This window comes from Micropterus dolomieu, linkage group LG18 (assembly GCF_021292245.1).
Source record: "Micropterus dolomieu isolate WLL.071019.BEF.003 ecotype Adirondacks linkage group LG18, ASM2129224v1, whole genome shotgun sequence".
Taxonomy (NCBI): domain Eukaryota; kingdom Metazoa; phylum Chordata; class Actinopteri; order Centrarchiformes; family Centrarchidae; genus Micropterus; species Micropterus dolomieu.
In genome coordinates this window covers 17,154,930-17,174,351 of record NC_060167.1, presented here as the reverse complement: position 1 = coordinate 17,174,351, position 19,422 = coordinate 17,154,930, and the positions used below count along the sequence as shown (strand labels likewise).

General features: G+C 39.7%; 2 protein-coding genes across 13 annotated transcripts in view; one reads left to right on the top strand and one right to left on the bottom strand.

Moving 5' to 3' along the window:
- The window catches only part of syn2b (synapsin IIb), an 84,038-nt gene that overhangs the window by 5,436 nt on the left and 59,180 nt on the right, over nt 1-19,422 (bottom strand). Inside the window, exons 7-12 of the mRNA XM_046076315.1 lie at nt 8,743-8,805; nt 7,522-7,664; nt 6,799-6,873; nt 5,272-5,374; nt 736-912; nt 381-447 (exon numbers count right to left, since the gene is read on the bottom strand). Of these exons, the coding sequence (XP_045932271.1) occupies nt 381-447; nt 736-912; nt 5,272-5,374; nt 6,799-6,873; nt 7,522-7,664; nt 8,743-8,805 (628 nt within the window). The remainder of the gene's footprint in view (nt 1-380; nt 448-735; nt 913-5,271; nt 5,375-6,798; nt 6,874-7,521; nt 7,665-8,742; nt 8,806-19,422) is intronic.
- LOC123987425 (metalloproteinase inhibitor 4-like) overlaps nt 1-19,422 on the top strand; it is a 39,405-nt gene that overhangs the window by 18,020 nt on the left and 1,963 nt on the right. For 6 of the 12 annotated variants that reach the window (XM_046076323.1, XM_046076321.1, XM_046076330.1 and 3 more), the window contains 4 exons: nt 10,520-10,715; nt 17,771-17,868; nt 18,240-18,354; nt 19,090-19,214. In XM_046076323.1, the coding sequence (XP_045932279.1) occupies nt 10,520-10,715; nt 17,771-17,868; nt 18,240-18,354; nt 19,090-19,214 (534 nt within the window). Of the gene's footprint in view, nt 1-9,107; nt 10,157-10,425; nt 10,716-17,770; nt 17,869-18,239; nt 18,355-19,089; nt 19,219-19,422 lie in introns of those variants that run through there. The other 6 variants (XM_046076329.1, XM_046076332.1, XM_046076331.1 and 3 more) reach the window with 4 other exon arrangements.

Sequence of the window (19,422 nt, the reverse complement as noted above, 5' to 3'; positions counted from 1 at the left end):
TATGGCATTGCAGCTGGTTAGCTTAGCTCAGCACAAAGACTGGAAACAGAGGGAAACAGCAAGCCTAGCCCTGTCAAAGTCCGCCTACCAGCACCTCTAAAGCTCACTAATGAACTGGTTAAATCTTGGTTGTTTAGTTTAATAACAAATTACTGTAGTTGACTAATATTGGTAACTTTTCCAGGTAAGGTTTTTTTTTCTCTAATGGCAGTGCTTTTTTGACAGAGAAGGTGTTAAATGGATACTTCATTTCAGAAATATCTCTTAAGGTTTCTGAGACTAATCTGTCCCACGGTTGAGTTAGAGGTGTTTTTTCTAGACTTGCTTTGGCCCTAAAGCAGCAGTATTTGTATTACAATGGAGAACAGTGTTCAGACAACCTTGAGGTTGAGGGCGCTGGCCTGAGGTCCTGTTTGGATCTGCCAGTCCTTCCTTAAGGGCAGCACCCTGGGAGAGAGTGAGGGGGTGGGAGAAAGAGAAAGAAGGAAAAGAGAGAGGGAGAAAGAGAAAGAGTGAGAGTGGGAAAGTAAAGCAAGCATGGTTAAGCAGATTCTGGTAAAGAATCAGCAGTGAACTGTAAAGGTCTACAACAAAATGATTTATCTGCCAACATTAACAGCTTGGATTTCTCATTTAAAGAACCTGCCACCCCTTAGACTCTGAAGCAGATGTTGTATGAGCATGTGTCATTGTAGCTATTTATTTTATATCCATTACAGATACACACGTGTCTACCTGTTGAGGTTGCACAGTAGTTGGCCTCTGGCCTTGAGGGGAGCGAGCAGGTGAGCGGGAAACACTAGATGATCTGGCAGCCAGTGCTTGGTTCATCTTAGCCAGCACCACCTCTGAGATGAGCTGGCGGTCCTCTGCCTGGTGATCACCAATCAACTGCATAGATGAACCCACGACCTTGACAAAGACAGACAGTGTATTAGAAAATGTGTGCCGTTTTTTTTGGAAAAGTTTACTAGACTGAAATGTTGTTTACCCAGACTGGATAACAAAGTTAGGACAGACAAACTAAGGAGGATAAACTGCACAGTGGTTAACACTTCATGTGTGGTAATAGCTCTCTTGTGCGCTTACTGTGACTTCTTCTCCCAACGCAAAAACAAGATAAATGATTAAGAAAGAGAAAGAAACAAAACTGTCAGCGCGCACACACCATCACTTCGGGGACAACTTACATCCATTCCCTGAAGACTAACCCTAATCACTGCTTGCCTAAACCTAACCGTAACCCCAACCATACGCTAACCTTAAACCAAGTCTTCACCCTACAATTTAATGATTATATTATGGGGTATTTTGTCTCCATAAGGATGGCGAGTCCCCAAAATGTGACTGTGTAAACAGATTTATGTCCCCACAACATTAGGGCATCTGTGTAATATGTGGTAATCATCTATTTATTCTATTTATCATTGTGGCATTATGCTGCTAAGCAAGATAGAAGATATGTATTTTAAGGAGCACATTAACATCCATGTAAATGAAAATCCACTCTAGTTTTAGCACTTTTCCAGTGGAGATGTGAAAAACATGTCTCCCCATGAGTCATGCTTTGCACAGCTTTCCCACTTCAGCATCTAAAAATGCAACTTCTATCAAACTACTTATTATTTCAATCTTGGAGTGAGGCAACTTCGATGTTTGATGCTTAGAAACAGTGCTTGGACACCACATTGACCGGGTGTTAGTGTCATTGTGGCTGCTGTATCATCTCCCTCTTCATCCCGAAATATGCTTACTGGGCTTTGTAATCATGATTGTCCAAACATCGTCATGCCTCACTTCTCCACTCATTGTCCTCCTTGAGATTTCTGCTTCTGCTAGTCATCTGATAGCTTCAGCAACCTGTCTTACCTGCATAAACCTCAGCTCACTACTGTTGAAGAAATTTTGTGATCCATGTTTACGTGTGAAGAAGTTTCGGAGACTGATGAGGACTTAACATGGCCTGGTTTATTGAGCCGGGCCGAGGAGACACAGTGAAAACAACATGTGAAAACACTGAGTGCCAACACCAAATCTCAAGTAGTGCCTGTAAGATTTCCCTCCGAGGTTAACTTTAACTGGCCTAAACCTAGAACAACTAATCTATCTGATGTTTAGACTCCAATGCTATGTCATATAGGAATCTATTACTATCCATGAGTTGTACTGTAATCTTTACAGCCAGTATGTTCTTGTAAACATTCTTGTAAGACTCAACCTTGCGAGATTCACAGAGAACACTGATCTCTGTTATCTACCTTATGAGTCTAACTGTTGTCTCCATAACAGGGACAGTTACATGTGAGAAATAACTAGAGCTGGAAGGTCAGTGAACACTTGTAGTGTCAGCTAATGACTCTAAGCTAGCCCTGTCTTACCTTTCCCTGTTACATAAATTAAGCTCCCTAAGAATAACTTTAACTTACTTTAACAACTACTAGCTTTTGAGGCAATTTTGCCTGCTAGTGCTATCTGCGTGTTTTAAACTACTCCTTGTCTGTTCTGCCTCAGCACAATTGGATTTGTTTGCCTGCTTTGACTGCCAGTCCATGATCAACTGTAAGTTTGTTTATTGACTTTGCCGTTGCAACGTTGCAAACTGTCTTTAACCATATGTGCAATATCACAGGCTACATTTTGGTCCAGCTACTCATTGTCAGCTGCCAGAATTTTGACAAAATATTACCCAGCTTTTTCAGTGCACGAGGGGGCTGACTTGGCCTACACCAGTGAGTTGCTCTGGACCTACTGCCAAAATGCGTCCAGAGAGAAGCAGCTCTTTCGATAGCACTACAGCTTGTGTCCTACAAACCCTGGCTTGTCAAGTTGCTCCCTGAGCTGGCAGAAATCTTGGCCACTCAACAACTCAATACTGTGGCCAAATTAGTAGCTGCTCCAGATCCTGTCTCCAAATTCTTTTCCAGTTTCGTTCAGTTCCTGCCGGGTTACTTCCAGAGCCTCCCTTCTGAGGAGCTTACCGCTTACTTTTACAGCTTAGATCCTTGTAGGGCAGCCTTCCACCTTCCTCTGAAAGCCATCCTGCCTATGCCCTCTCAGCCTCTGCAGTCTTGCTCCCAGGTGCCTTTGTGGAGTCCCAGCAGGGATCATTTGTGCAAGTGTATTTCCATTGGTTCCCATGGGTCATTCTCCAGTCATTCCACTGCCCAGCATTCCCGAGTCTCCACTGTCATCCACCTCTACAGTCATCCAGTCGGCCAGAAATCAACTTTCCTGCAAGTACAGAGCCCCTGTTGCTGTTTCTATGTTTCTTTTTTGTCCTCTCAGTATCTGAGCCTTCGCCTGTCTTTACTTCTGGCTGAACGTGTCTCTATCTGAGCCTGAACCTAAACCTTTTAGGACTCAGGAACTAGAGCGGCAATCTAGTAATCAAGGTTCCTTGTTTGATCCCAGGCTCCCCCAGATAGCGTTTACGTGTCCTTGAGACACTGAACCCCTAACTGCTCCTGATGCCATCAGTGTATGATATATATATGTATATATATATACACACACAGACACACAGACACACAGTAGGCTATAGGCCTAGTTCTTATTGAACTACCTTCATTCCACAGTAGCAATAGAAGAAAGACTAAAATCCTGCTCCGAACAGTGTGTGTGTGCAAGAGAGAGAGCTAAATCAGACACACAGAAACTCTCCTACTTAGTGCCATATCATTGCAGCTAAATGTATTTCCTCATGCAACAAACGGAGAACCATTGTTGTTTGAATAAAGTAACTTAATTATCACATTATTAATTAATTAGATATTTTTTATTGTTTATATGTGAATTTGTGCTCTGGCAACACTGCAACCTAAACAACCTAAACATTGATGGCAATGGGCGAGAGAGAGAGAGAGAGAGAGAGAGAGATCTCTCATCTCATGGAAACAAGTTTCTACCAATACATATCAAAGTTTCCTCCTCACTAGAGGAAGAGGTGTCCAGGCTGGACCCTGATCCTTCTCACAACAGGTGTTACAATAACTATCACAATAGAAAGTAAACTCAGTTGCGCTTGTCTTTATTCCCCTGCAGCAAAGTCGCAGACATTAGCCCAATGATCGGTATGTGATGTCACCATCCCACGGAGGCGCTTCTGCCGTCACTTACTGATCCTTCAGAAATGCTTGGGGAAATGTAGCGTGTGTGGACACTACCGCGCTACTCAGTCAATAAAAGAGCTTCGTTACTGAAAAGCTATTTGATTCAGAAAATAGCGACGCTACCACCAAGCTACTGAGAAATGTAGTTAAACTAGTAACGGCGCTACTTGTAGTGATGCTACTGCCCAACACTGCATTTTGGTCCAGCTACTCATTGTCAGCTGCCAGAATTTTGACAAAAATTAAAGCACTTTGAGTGGTAGACTAGAAAAGCGCGATAAAAATGCAGTCCACCTGTCTCTTCGTCAGAGTACGAACCTCTCTTTCAGTCTGATCCTTTACCTGTCTCTGTGTCTGAGCCATGACATTGTTTCACCAAAGCCTGTTTTTGCTTCTCAACCTCTGCCCACCTAAACAGTCCTTCTTCTCCACTGCTCAGGATCTCCTCCTGGCTACAGTCACTACACACCACCTCCATGTTAACCTTGGGCAATGAGATTGCATGTCCACCCATGACCTGCCTCCTCAGATTAAATTTGATGGGATCAGAGTACTTAGTAATTTTCCATACTGAGACATAACTTCACTTTTAGAAAAGGTATTATTACAGCAAAGCAAATTCCTACATTAATGTGTTATTCACAACCATTGTGGTCATGACTTCCAGACTAAAAGCTATGAAACATGAAACCAATATACTGAAAAATTACTGGAAAGAAACAGAGCGAAAGACAAGAGGGAAAGAACTGTGGCTGAAATCAACACGACAGAGCAGTTAACTGAGAAAGACAGATACATAAACAGACAAATACAACAAACACCAACATAGGTGGCCCATGGAGAATAGCCATACTTGAAATATCACCAGATGTTATTTATCAAACTCGTAATGTGTATTCAGGTTAGGTTCAATTAGTTTATTTCCAGCCAGACAATCTAAGATACCAGCAGTATAAATTAGGCAAGACATGCTAAATATAACTCCCACAGGCTGATGGTGTAAGTTTTCAAACAAAAGACAGGAGTCAATAAATACAGTGATAATACGGCAGCTGGTTTAGTGCCTTGTCAGCTGTTCGATCTCTTTGGAGTTTCCATCCATCCATCCCCCCTGCCATCCATCCCTCCTTTCCTCCCTCCATTCATTATGTCTTTTTCTTACCTCAGTAATGTAGTCATTACCATCCTTGCCACAGATGGCTTTAACGGCACAGATATCCAGCCCTCCGAAGATCTCTGAGCAGGTATCAACCCACAGCTTATACCTGTCACAGAGGGAAGCTGGATTAGGTCTACAAAGAGTCATAATCTGTTTACAGGAAACTAAAAAGGAAATCAGATAGGTTACCACTACTGTGTGTGTAAAACTGTTGTGAGTTGCAAAGTTGGCACTTGAGCTGGGTTAATTTCCTATTTTTTGTATAAAACAACTGGTAGTGAATGAAATGTTTTCTGCCTTACACCATCTTGCTTAGCTTAGTAAAAAAAATGTTTTTCTTGCACACTAGTTTTATCAATTATATTGACTTATGCACCACTTCAGCACAGTATGTCTGTGCGAATGTTGCTCTTCAGGGCCATTTTCCTGACAGTTAACCTATTACAGAATCTCTGTAGCTCTTGGCGGGGTTTACTGGAGCCCATAAGGTACTGTTGCTGGCTCGGACTGCTGCACCAGCATCTGTAAAGAGCTCCATTGACATTCTGTCTGGAGAACTGAACACATTCAAACTATGGCAAAAACCGACACATCAATACTGACCAAAGGGATACTGTACTACATACTATGTACTACGGCAGGTATTGAACTTTTTATACAGGGTCAGATTCACAGTTTTTAGCTCACATTTGTAAAATTTAATGTCTCTGTAATAATTAAAAAAATAAGTTTTTTGATTTTACATTATGGCAGTAAGGTAATTTAATGATTCATAAGATTGACTTACCTCATTATATGGGTTTTTAGTAATTGGCAGAGTAAGGTTTGAAGAGACTGAATTGAATTCAAATTGAGCTAAAATTGTTTGACAAGTCAGACACTGTAAGGAAAAGGAAAATAACAACTTTGGTACTCTGTTATATACGTCAGATTAGTATTAATGCATCCATTTTTGAGCTATTTTTTCAGCGGTGCTCCATATGGACGTTGGCACTATAAGCAATATCACTCACTTGTCCTATATTTGACAATAGGCCTTCTTCACAGCTTACCTTTTGACCTGTTATTGCAGAAACATAACTTTAATGGTGGCTCTCTTCTATTTTAGTGTCTCTGAAAGCCACGCCAGTATGAATTATTAATGTTATCAATTACACCTATGCTTCTCCTGCAGTGAAAGGTCAAAATACATGCTTTGGAAAAGGTTCCGGATTGTAACCATGAACAGAGCAGCTCAATGTGAAAATGGGCAAGGTTCTTACCCTTCGACAAACCCCCCCCCGTATAATCAAAAACTAAACTCACACAAACAACTTCCTCTTTCTATGTGTGCATGACACAATACAAGGAAAAAGACTGAAAGCACAGTGCAGCATCAGTCCACTGAAAACATCAACCGATTTCCAAACATCTGTGTGTTTACCCATGTGAACGGGTTTCAGCTGAATGAATCTGCAGTGTGAGTACATTGTGACCAACTGTGACATAACACAAGAGCCTGAGCATCACTAATGTGGAAGCGGTGCTCACTTGTCAGTCATGGCTACTTGTTCCAGCATGGCAGATCCTGTGTTGCTCTTCCAATTACCAGAGATGGATGTTCGCCTAGAAAAGAAGAGGAAATTGTGCGTTAAATGATTACAGACACCAACCTTCTCTTGTAGAAATAACAAATACGGGCAAGAGAGAGTTAGACAACCCTTTAGCAAAAGGGGTGTGATTTCAGCGCTAGCTTTAGGTGAAAAGGCAGCGTATTCAGGTAACATGCACAGCGGCAGGTTATCAGGCTGATTAGCATCCTGATAAATTACCATTGGTTTTTTTTTGTGCAACTAGCATGAAGGACAAAAAGAAATGGTTAACCCCTAAATGCACACCTCAAGATGGTTAGTGACCAGGGACTATATTACATACTGTATAATTCATTACTTCATTAGAGTGTAAAAGTTGTTATTCACTGCTTGCCAGTTGGACGTGATAGCAGGTAATGCCACTGTGTTTGTGTTTTCCTGTTTGGCCACATGACAGCAGCGTTGTCTTACTGGTACTATGAATAAATACATTATGATGAAAAAGTTTGTTCATAGTAGCTTACTGTTATTACTGCTTATTGCAGTAACACAACACCTGGATATCATATATAGTACAGAGATCCTTGATATTAGAGGGTTTTGACAAACCCACACACACACACACACACACACACACACACACTATATGAAAGGCCAACTGCTAAAGAAGAAGAACACACACATGTATGCTTTGTAGTCAGCGCCGATTTTCTGGACCCTGATGTCGTACTTGGCATCTACAAATGGCTCTGTAGTGCAGTAGGTCTGAGTGATGGCCACTACACTTGCAATGTCCTGGAAGTCACTCACATTATCCACTTTGACCTACAGAGGAATACACAAAATACAGAAATGTAAGTGCAAAACAGATTTCTGTCACCTTCAGAAAGAGCCATGCTAGCTGTTTGCTGCTTGCTTCCAGACTATGTGTTAAACTAAGCTAATCACATGCTGGATCCAGCTACATATTATACAGACAACTCTCAGCAATAATCAAATATTTTTCGTACATCCCACATGTCAGACTGTTTCTTCTGGCATCCACAAAGGGTCAGTAGACTGAAAAATATAAACGTAAAGATTGCTGTTTTTGAGTGATGCAACCTGCTTGTAGTTTACATTTGCAATGATGCCGTAATGGTCTCTGCAGTAGCCACTGTTGTAGTAGTGACATGATCCGATTTAATTAAAAAGTTACTATTACAGTAGTATACAGTACAGTCCGTACAGTATATATTCCCCTCAGAGGGAAGCAACTGCAGCAGTGAAAAAAAAAAAGGGATTTCTACTAAAGGTACAGGCTGATAATAGGCCCAGTTAGAGAGAGAGAGGGGGCGGGGGGGACAATAGCACAATATCAGATTGAGCAGTCTAGGGGAATGAAGTGTGGTGGATTGATGTGGAGTGGTAGAAAGAGGATAAACACGTCAATCTGATTTCACCCAGAAAATATTAACACAGTTGTCAATCAATGAGAGGAGAGAAGGTCGGCTGAGGGAGAATAGAAAAGCATGCGCTGCAGTCATGAAAGGAGAAAAGGATAAGGAAAGCCAGATAAGAGGGAGACAGAGGATGGAGAATGAAGTGGTAGTGTATGTCAGAAAAAAAAACATTAAACAGCAGGCTACGATGTGGTTTCAGATGTGGGTTTACTTAGTGTAAACCATTTAACTATCTCTTGGCACACAGATAGATTGTAAAGCACTTCCCAATGCTTCAGTCCAACATGCAGCTCTTTCCCAAACTTCAAAACTGTCTACTGTCTAAACTACTGCTTTCAGGAGGTCAAATCACTCCATTTAACATTTTAAGTTTGTAAAGTAACTGTAAAATGGGTAAAATAACTTTTCTTGTGGAAGCTGGTATGAAGAGAGCAGTATTCCTGTAAAGGAATCAACATTACCTTTCCCATTCCAGAGTGGGCGTGTCCGATCTTCACCACTACTGGGAAGCTTGGTGTTGTAATCTGAAAAGTAATAAAAATAATTAATTAAAGGGTGATTAATGATGAACAGTACATAATGACAACACGCTGGAAAGACTCCGCGTCACCATTCACAGTATGTAGGTAGGTGGGCCTTTGTGGTCTAGAACTGCAAAAAAATTAAAATTTCAACAAATCATTTACTTTAATTCTTTAAGTTATATTTTACAGTAAAACAGATTGTAGATCTGCCAGGAGGTGATGGTACTGAAGTTACAGTATCTGCCATATTTTAAGTTGATTTTCACTAACCTAACTAACCTTATTTCTACAAAAACAAAATCAGCACAAGAAAGTGGTGGAATAATGAACATTTCTACTTGTTTTAGTGAAAATTTAAGATTTAAATCTACATTAATTTATTAGTGGCCACCTCGGGGCAGCGCAAAAAGCTGTTAATACAGCATATTATTATTATTATCACATACTGTATTTCCATATTATATACATATATTATCACATACATGTTAAAGTTGATTGGACAAACGTGTTACAGTTGCCTATTTACACATCCCGCAGACACAGAGCACCATTTGTATGAATTGTGGGTTGTGTTTCTGGCCGCTTGAAGAATGTTAGCCCAGTCATTTTTGCTGCTTTGGCTCAGACCAACTCCTGAGGTAAATATCTGGAACTACAGACCTGGGGGATAATTCTCTGTGGGTTCTTTACTACAAGCAACACCTTTTACATGTAGCTTTTGGATCCATTGTAAATATAAAAATATTGATTAGTGCAGCTTTAAAGAATGTGATACACTAGTAAGGAAAGATGTTTTCTGCAGTGGGCATATAAAACAAATATGAAATACAAACATGAAAATGGATGCAGATAAAGGATATCTGTTGGAATAATATTACTGAACACTTGACAGAGCTTGTGCTCTGTTTGGTGCAGATTCGCAGATGAACACAATCTACATTATTTGTGATAAACTTCTGATAATTTTCAACAAGCATTTCCAATGTTAGAGTCTCATTCTGCCATTTAAATCTATTTCTTTTATATTTACTGCTGCTTTTTTTTAAAAATGTAATGGCATGTGCTCAGATGTCCTAATTAGTCCAAATGAGTCATGAAATACTGTCTTGACAAACAAACAAGCACAACAACAATAATCTTGAATTTTAGGGGAAAAAATGCACAAATGATTCATGATTTAACACCATTGTTTGTGTGGGTGGAGGTCATTTCTGATCTGTGCTTCAAAAACCTGTCCAACAAGACATTAATCAGCCATAATTTTCATGACTAATACACTCAATACACTTACAGCAGCCAATGGGAGAAGAGGGAGGACATCAAAAGAGGGGACAAGAAGAGGCAAAGGATGGTAGGGTTTTTTTTCTGCGTTTGAGGAGGCTGTCCCTAAATTGTTGAGTACATAAGAGGCTCTCTGTGTGCGACCCTCTCAGCATTCAAGACCAGAGTGTGAGGGAATCCAACTATTGTAAGTTTCTCTATGTGTTGTCTACTTAGAGGGGCGAGAGAGAGAGACAGAGAGAGAGTGAAAGAGGGAGCAGTGGCAGCAGCTTTCCCTTCAACTTATTTGCTCCAGCTTGAATGTGTACTTTAAATTTATGAAAACATTTCTATCCACAGCTGCCTTTCAGCTCAGCAGAGCTCATCTTACTGTCCTATCCATCCGTCCATTGCTGACTGCTGGCCTGATTTGCTTTCCCACGGAACTTAACAGGATCACAAGAGGTTGCAGAGTGTTTATCGAGTGGTGGAACAGGCAGTCAGAGTCAACATGGTCATATCCCAGGAGCGGACAGCGTGTCTGGGGCTCTGGGTGCTCCTTTTGCTTGGTGCAGGCATGGAGGAAGTTGTGGAGGGATGTAGCTGCCACCCAGCACACCCACAGCAGCTATTCTGCAGTGCTGAGATCGGTAAGTTAATAACTGGATACCAGTGCAGTTTCTGTTCACTCAGACAAAAGTTAATATAAAAACTGCTGTATTTAATAGTAGTGAAAAACTCATTTTGACCCAGATGGGGTGTATGTGATTTTAAAATGGGAGGATTGGCCGTCCTTCTTAACTAAATGATTGACGATTTGGCTTATTGATCAACTTAATTACATTTTCTGACAGGGAAAATGTTTCAGTCCATAGTGTAAACCCACTGTGACAAGAACTAATCAATAGAGCTTCCATGCTGAGCTTTTAGTTTGTTGATTTATTGTTCTTGGCTTGTTCAGATTCTATTCATACATATTATCAGATTTATGAACTTCAATAGTTCAATGTATTAGAGTAGTATATAGAAAGGCTATATAAAATATTAGTTTGGTGGATTGATTATTGATTAATATCTGTTATAATCCAGTTTTTTTTATTTTATGTTGAATGAACAATATTCATAAGAAATACATAAACACACATGAGTTGTTTCTCTGACTGGGCTTTCATTTTCTTATATACCATGATTAATACACTACCAGCCCTTTTATTATTATTTGAAAACAGGGCAGCCTGCTATTTATTTTTTGTAGTTATATATTTGAGTCTTCTTGCTCTCAATAACACAAAAACAAACCCTAAAAAAAAAAAACTGTCCGCACCAATTGGCCCCGGCCTACTTTCTATCTATCTGTCTGTCGGTCTGTCTGCCCGTCTCTCTGTCTGACGCCCCTCATCATCCAGTCCTTTCTTGTCTAAGCACAGGCCAAAACCAACACTCTGCTCTGACTTTGAGTACTTGGCTCCAGACTGTGGAAAGCTGAAGTATGTGCTTCTGTCAAAGGTTACACTCCAGCAGAGGAGAGAGACAGACAGAAAGACAAAGTAGACAAAGACGCTGCTTTTACTGTATTTTAGTCTTGTCTTCTAATTGGTCTCTATCTCCCGTCAGGTTTAGAGAGGGTCATCTCCTTCAAAGTACTCTGAAAATGTGTCTGAAAATATAGTCAGTATGAAATGGAGGCTGAGACCTGTTTTCGAAAAACTGCCATGATGCCAAATTAGATCTGGGTTATGAGAACATAATGAGAGTATTTGGGGCAATGTTTTTAGGACAGAGTTTCACATATTAAGTGTGTCATCAAAGATTGAGATGGAAGTCCTGCAAGTATGATTATTCGGTCTCCAACTGAACAATTTGAGGTTTTCAAGTCCCAATGAGTTAGACTGGAACAGACCTCAACTAGGTCTCAGTCAAGACTGTCTGGTCTATGCTGGTATCAGCAAAAATTACACGTTGAACCACTTTTTCTCAGTTTGTGTCCGTTAGAACCACTGGACAAAATGGATTCCAATTGACCATTCACTAAAACCCTCCCCCAAACAGTGATTGTCCAATCCTAGCTTTGCAACTGTAACTAGTTACAGGAGGTCTGTCAAGCTTTGGACTTTTACGAAAAGATAAGATGAGATAAGACATTGCTTTATTAATCCCCTGTAGGGGAAATTTAGGTCAACATAGCAGCACAAGGAATATAAAAGAACAGATGCAGTATTGTAGATGTTTCCACACGTTGAAGTGGTACGCATTGGGATTTGGTGATGCTTGTTATCCTAAGAGTTTGGAGTGTTTTTTCTTTTTATTCCTTTCCAAAACCAGAAACACAAGAGCATAGTGTAAAGATTACAGTGTCTTTCTATTCTAAAGTGAGCTGCAAAAAGGTTAGCATGTTTGGCTAACTAACTAACTTACTACCTACAGTAGTAACACTAACATAGCATTACTTTCAAAGCCAAGCAGCATCAAGTACATATTTTTTTCAGGTTAGTATTTTCCCCATATGGGAGTTGGTTTTAGTGTAATGTTTGCCTGATTTGGGGAAGCAAACACTCTAGGAATCCCAGCAAAGTAGCTAGTAGTTACAGACGGTTTGAAAATGTGAACAGTACAATTTCCTATAACCATCATAGCTTGAGCTGCTTGTCAAAGTATGTTTTTCTGTAATCTAAGCATTCAAATAGGGATGTATGTCCCTATAGGCTTGCTGTTCTTCATGTAATACTAGAACTAGCTCTACTCTGCAGTACAAAAACAATGTGCTTTGCCTCTATTAGCATGATGTCATGCATGTTATAAGTGCAGATTTATGATCCGCTTACAGGGTTCTCATTTGTCAGTCAGACAAGGAGTTTTTAACCAACTCATGGAGCTCATGATAATTAGCTAGCTTGCTAACAACAATAGAATATACTAGCAACAGTTCAGCTGGCAAAATCTAAGGTTTCTAGCTAGATTTGCGAAACCTCTGTATGAAATCAAGGACCCATTCATTGTTTACCGTTTAAAGATTACAAGTGGTAAATCTGCCACCATATAATTGTAAACTGCATATGTACTGTGTAAGAATGGAAAACTTGACAAGCATAGCAGCAAAAACAATGGGGGGCAGGGCTTCACAAATGGTCAATTAACCACAGGTTCTTTTGTACTTAGATCCCATTTCCTCAGGGTATGATTGGGGCTCAGGTCTGTGTTTCGTTTTAAATGTATGAGTACAAGAGGAAGTGGTCCCTTTCAGGAAGGATGCAACTTTCTGGACCCATGAATAACAAATAAGTAAAATCCCTCACCGAGTGCATCTTTGGTGGCATCTGTGTTTATACTGTCCTGGTTGTTTTCTAAGCATAGGCTGGTGGTGGCCTTCAGTTGACCTGACAGTGTTGTCAGAGTCGATGAGGCCCTTGAATAAAGCTGTGCATCTGAGTAATATCCCATCTGGACAAACCTTAGACGATTCCCTGGCAATGCTTGTGTATTTGAGATTGTGGGTATGACTGTGAGTGTGTGCGTGTTGGACGGAGGCCAAGCCATGCCAACACAGCCTACTCCATCTCTCTCTCTCTTTCTTTTCCTCTCTCTCCCCACTTCATTTCCATGTCTATAGGCTTGGTCTAATGGTCTGCATACTAACAATATCAGTGTGAAAGCCCGCTGACAGTCCAGCTTTGTGACCATGACAAGGGTGCCGATTCATCAGGGAGGGGGGGAAGTTACTTACTACATCAGTTCTCATGGTACAAGTTTGCAATATTTCTCTTTGGTTATGTAGCTGTGAGGCAGCTTTCACTCTGCAGGCATGCCTGTCCTTATTCCTGTTCATAACACAGCTGCAGCAACTGAATTGAGTGGGTAGCCTGCGCAGTTCAAAGATGTCTAGGTGGGGGGTAAACATGTCAGAGAATCTGGGCCAAGACAATCATTTTAGGATGAGACAACAAACTTGGAATAAAATTATTATTTCAGTTATCACTTGTAATGTCTACAATAAATGCAATTAAAATGTACAATTATTGTCCAATTCTATTGTGCCTGGAAGGTTATCAGGTTTTTAAAATTCTCTATAGATGATTAAAACCACTGATCTGTTCTATTCTTGGTTTATTGGATATAGTAACTGCTGTCTTCAGTGTTGCACTGATATACAGCCAATGCTCAGACTGCCAACTATTTTGTCCTCACACAGAGTACGGTTATGCGTTGGTGTATTACTTACCTTTAATAGGCCACATAGATCCATTATTCTGCTCATAAGGGAAGATTTAAATGGGGTGGCTAATATGACAAAGCACTCTATCTACTTTCATATTATGTTTCTTCTTGGCAAAGGAAGTGCAGCTCAAAGAGCTGAACTGAACAAAGAACGCAGTAATATGGTAACCACTGGTTATGATAGCCTTTTTTCAGTGGTGTAATCTTAGTCGAGGAGGTGGGTGTAATGATATTTCACTGTTCAATAGTAGATGTGACATTGGCCTGTAAAAACAATACTTAACAATGTCTCCATTACAGAGTTTGTCCACCAGCCACAATATTTATAAACTGAAAAGCGGCTCCACTGACAAGTTTATTTTTCAACCGTATGAGGTCATGCTCAGTACATTTCTTGGTCACAACTGATAACCAAGAAATCCTTATCAAACATGTTTCTCAAAAAATCAATATTGGCCTGTATATCGTTATTAGAGTTTCTCAAAACTCTCAAATATCAACTGATAGGCTGTAATTACAAGTTGTCCTGGCATGCGAAACTGAAGAACAAAAGTATGGGTAGCAAAATATAACTTTCTATCAAAAGTAAAAGTACCCATTATGTTATCTATTTTTGATACTTTGACCTTTAAGCAGCATTTCAGTGTATAATATAGTAGTCTGGCCTTAAATCAAACTATTTTACTACTTTATATTTTGATTGGCGAAATGTTTAGCATATGCTCAGCATGTAAAAACTGAATCTGCAAAGTAACTTCAAACTGTTGCTGTTAAATTAATGAAGTACATTTCACTCAAATATAATATTACATTGAAATACCATTCTTTATGGCTCCACCAATGCCAATATCAAAATAACTGAACACAGTGAAGATTAATCCAAAAGTATCCACCACACCTATGTACGAACCAATTCAATGCTCTAGTTCTTTGCATGGATTTTTAGGTCACAGCTGCAAGTGTGTGCGTAAGTTTACAGGCAGGTGTTTCCTTGTGGAGTCAGACACCATTAAGTGTATTGCAAAGTATTATAGAACATTGTATATCTACTTGTTTGTAACATATCATAGGTCAGGAGAAAATTTTCCCTTTCTTCTTCACTTGGATCACCTTATCAACTACAGCAGTGCTGTTTTAATCTACTGACGGACGCAAGTCTAATGTTTTCAGATGTACTGCCGCACTTTATTTGAGCCTCGGGCTATGAATGCAGTATAAGAATGACGTATATCAAAGGTCTGCCGAGCATAATGTGCTTTCTGACATTTTCTATGAAGTGAACGCCCCTGGACCAGCTGTCTCGCTGTGGGTGATGCAGTGCATTTTGATTAAAGTATAACACTTCAAACAAGTTTCCATCAACTTCCTTTCGGTCTGTGTTTGTTTGTCAGCTTGCCTTTCTATCTTCTTGCTTGTTTGACTAACAAAAGTTGTCTTTTTCCGAACCAATTTCACAGTACACACTGAGGTGTGGTTATATGATGAGCGAAAAGCAAAAGCAAGAGGTTGGTTTGTGTAGCTGTGCGAGAGGGTGAAGGCTGGGAGGGATGCTGGGTCACACTTTCTCTCCCTCCCTCCCTGGCTTTCTCTTTCTTTCATGGTTATAACAAGGTCACCTGCTCCACTTCTGCCACTCTGTTGCATCTACAGGGGTTACAGGGCTACAGCTATGCAGCAGTGTTAATGCAGCTGGCAGCTTATTATATATTATATATATATACCAGGTCAAACAATAAATATATTTAAGGATATTGCATTTATGTTGTTGATTATCCACATAAGCAACAGTATAAAAATGTTATTCCAAAATCAATCATCTTCTCTAATTGCCCCTGATGCTACGCCTATCAAGCTTTACCTTCTCACACAGGAGGAGGGCTTATCAATTGACAACAGTCGCTGGCAGATATTAGGTGTAACTAACTAGTTAAGCAAACGTTAGCTTCATGAGCCAGTCGAAAACACTGATTCCCTGTGTGTCTTTCTAATGTTTCCAACTGATGATTCCAACTGATTTAAAATGAGAGCTCTGCATAAGTGTCTTGTATTTCAGTGTAGAGCCAGGCAGACCTAGTGTACAAGTACATTCAAGAAAAATGTAAGATCAGATCTAACATAACTCTGTTTAGCTGCATAACATACATTCCTGGACAAGAGAGACAGAGATGAGATTTACACGGTATTATTCATATTTTAACAATAGTATGTTTCAATTTTAACATTATAAGGGAAAAGGTTTTATAGATTGAGGTGAACATAACGCTATTTTGGATTGGATAACAAGTTAGCTTGGACATAGTAGTGTAACTATCCCTGAATCTAATAAGCACGAGAAAGCTGCGAATGTTATCTTAAAATCTGTAGTGGCCTAGAAGCTTGCCGACTGCGATTGTGGATGTGCAAGTTGGCTTTTAAACCCACACAATTATGTAGAATGAAATGCCCCTGCTTGAACATGACACCAGGTTACTACTATAAATGGTATAGCTATAGTTAGACAGACATGCTTACAATTGCAGTTCAAGTTAGAGCAGACAAACACACCATTTAATCTATTCATACTCTTTCCTACTTAGTGACATTTTCCCTTTGCTTTGCGGTGCTTCTGCTTTTCAGTAGGCTGCATAGTTAAAGCAGGTGTCGGCCATGTTCAAAGTGTTCACTGTGTAGGACGTTTTGACTGGTTTTCAGAGGTAACCTGAGAGAAGGCTATAATGCTAAACTTAATTTCGACAGACTGAGCTACAGCGGTGTTGTTTGACAGTGAAATAAATTTGTCAGTTAACATAATGAGTAGAGCAGATGTCTAAAAGTGCACATTTTATGGGTTTGATGGAAGGAAAATAAAAAGTTCTGTAGCAATGAAGTCTGTAATAACAGTTTGATCTGTGATGACTGCATGTTGTGGTCTGTGTGACTAAAACATTCAACATTAATAATGTTTTAAGTATAATGAGTATTTTGTCTCCAAATGAGTGGTTGTAAAATTATATGACTTCACTGTTCCTGTTGAAAACCACAGACCAATTATTCTGCTACTTTACCCTTGTACTTGATTTACAGTATAAGACAAAATAATGTGAAGTCACTTCTGTGCCAGACAAGGTTTGGCCTGAGTAAGCGTGCGTGCAGGATATACATAAATGTGTGTGTGTGGAGTCAGTTAATGGGAGTGTGCAAGCAGGGAGCTACTTGTTATTCCATGTGGGTTTTGATTTCCCTCCCAGAGGAGAGGAGGGACACATCCGGTATCACTACTGAGAGCTACACTGTCTGCCTGGGGACAAAGACGAGTGACAAGCGACTCTCTCTCTCTCTCTCTCTCTCTCTCTCTCTCTATCTATCTATTAACAGTTTAAACATGTGCATAGTTCCAAATATTTTCCACTGTCTCTGGCATGTAAATGACATTGTTCTCTTGCCTCTTGCGTTTATTTGGCATTTCAATTTATCTGAATCCTCCTTTCGTGTGGTTTCTGTTTTTTTTTGACAGTGATAAGAGCAAAGATCTCTGGAGAGAAGATTGTGTCGCCTAGCAACAGCTCCTCACCTTACATGAAGATGATCCAATATGAAATCAAAATGATCAAGGTGAGATCTCTGGACAGCAGTAACAGCTGCTGCTGGTGCAGACATACTTCATTTTTTACTGCTTATGCTGCTGTGTATAGTTGTGTGGTTTATCTGAGTATTGGCTATGTATAAGTGTGGCTAGGAACATTTATAGTTTGTTTTACAGTTTTATTTCTACATTCTCCACACCTGTTTGATGATTATGGCAGTAAGGCATATATTTTTAGGACAGATAAAATATGTTCTTCTTATTCCTTTTTACAGTACATTGCTGCCACATACAGTATACAGTATACCATATTTAATTTATATTAGGCAAGGCTTATATCTTCCTTTCCTTAAAGGCAGAACCTCTCTACAACCTTCTCCCTGTATGTTTCTGTGTTCAGATGTTCAAAGGTTTTGACAAGGCCAAGGACATCCAGTATGTGTACACTCCAGTCTTCTCCTCACTGTGTGGAGTGAAACTGGACTCCAACAATAAAGCAGGGTATCTGCTCTCAGGTACAGTACACGATGGTCAGTTTTTATGTTACACTTTCAGTAGAATGAGTCCAATGAAAGGCGGGCTATGTAAAGCAATGTCAAATTGGTACATACATGTTGTTTTCAGTAGTATTATACAGTAGAGTGATAGTGGCAGGATGTTTTGTCCCAAATGGCTTTTCATTTAAAGAAACAGTTTGACATTTTGGGAAATTTGCATTTTTGCATTCTTGCTGAGAGTTTAGATGAGAAGAATGAGAAAACACTTAGCCTAGCATAAAGACTGGAAACAGGTGAAAACTGCTACCAGCTGTCCAAAGGTAACAACATTTGCATAATAGCACCTCGAAAGCTTAACAGTGAACACCTTATTTGTCTTTTATTTTTATCTGTACAAAAACCTAGTACCAGGCTATCTGTTTCCTCATGTTTCAAGTTTTTTTGTGCTAAGCTAAGCGAACCGAACATACATGAGATTAGTATCCACCGTATCAACTCTTGGCAAGAAATCAAATATGTGCATTTTGAAAGTGTTTTACACATTGTAAAATATTGACCATATTTATGACAGTCCTAGTTATATTACACAACCTATATAAAATTAGATTATTATTATTATATAAGTATTTATCTATTTTTTATAACGTTATTCAAATTTGTATTAATGACAGTCGCTAAGGCTGTTAAATACAGCAACATAACTTGATTAGATGATGAATTTTACAATGGCCATGTTGTGATGTCACTATACAGGAAGCATGTGGAGTGATGGGAGAATTTCTATTGGCCAATGTGACCTAGTAGAGTCCTGGGACAACTTATCACTGTCACAAAAGAAGAATCTCAACTACAGATACCAGATGGGCTGTGAATGCAGAGTGAGTAAGGACTGTTTATTTTCTATTCAAACATATTTATCTTTGTCCCACTGATGTATCTATCTTAGAGGTGCCTCAAGGAACAAAGCAGATATTGCAAAAAGGCTCAAATCTTCTTTCCATTTCAGTACAAAAGATTTGCGTTGATTTGTGACAGTGTTATTGTCATCTTATTTTCTGATCAACACACAACATCAGGTGTATGCGT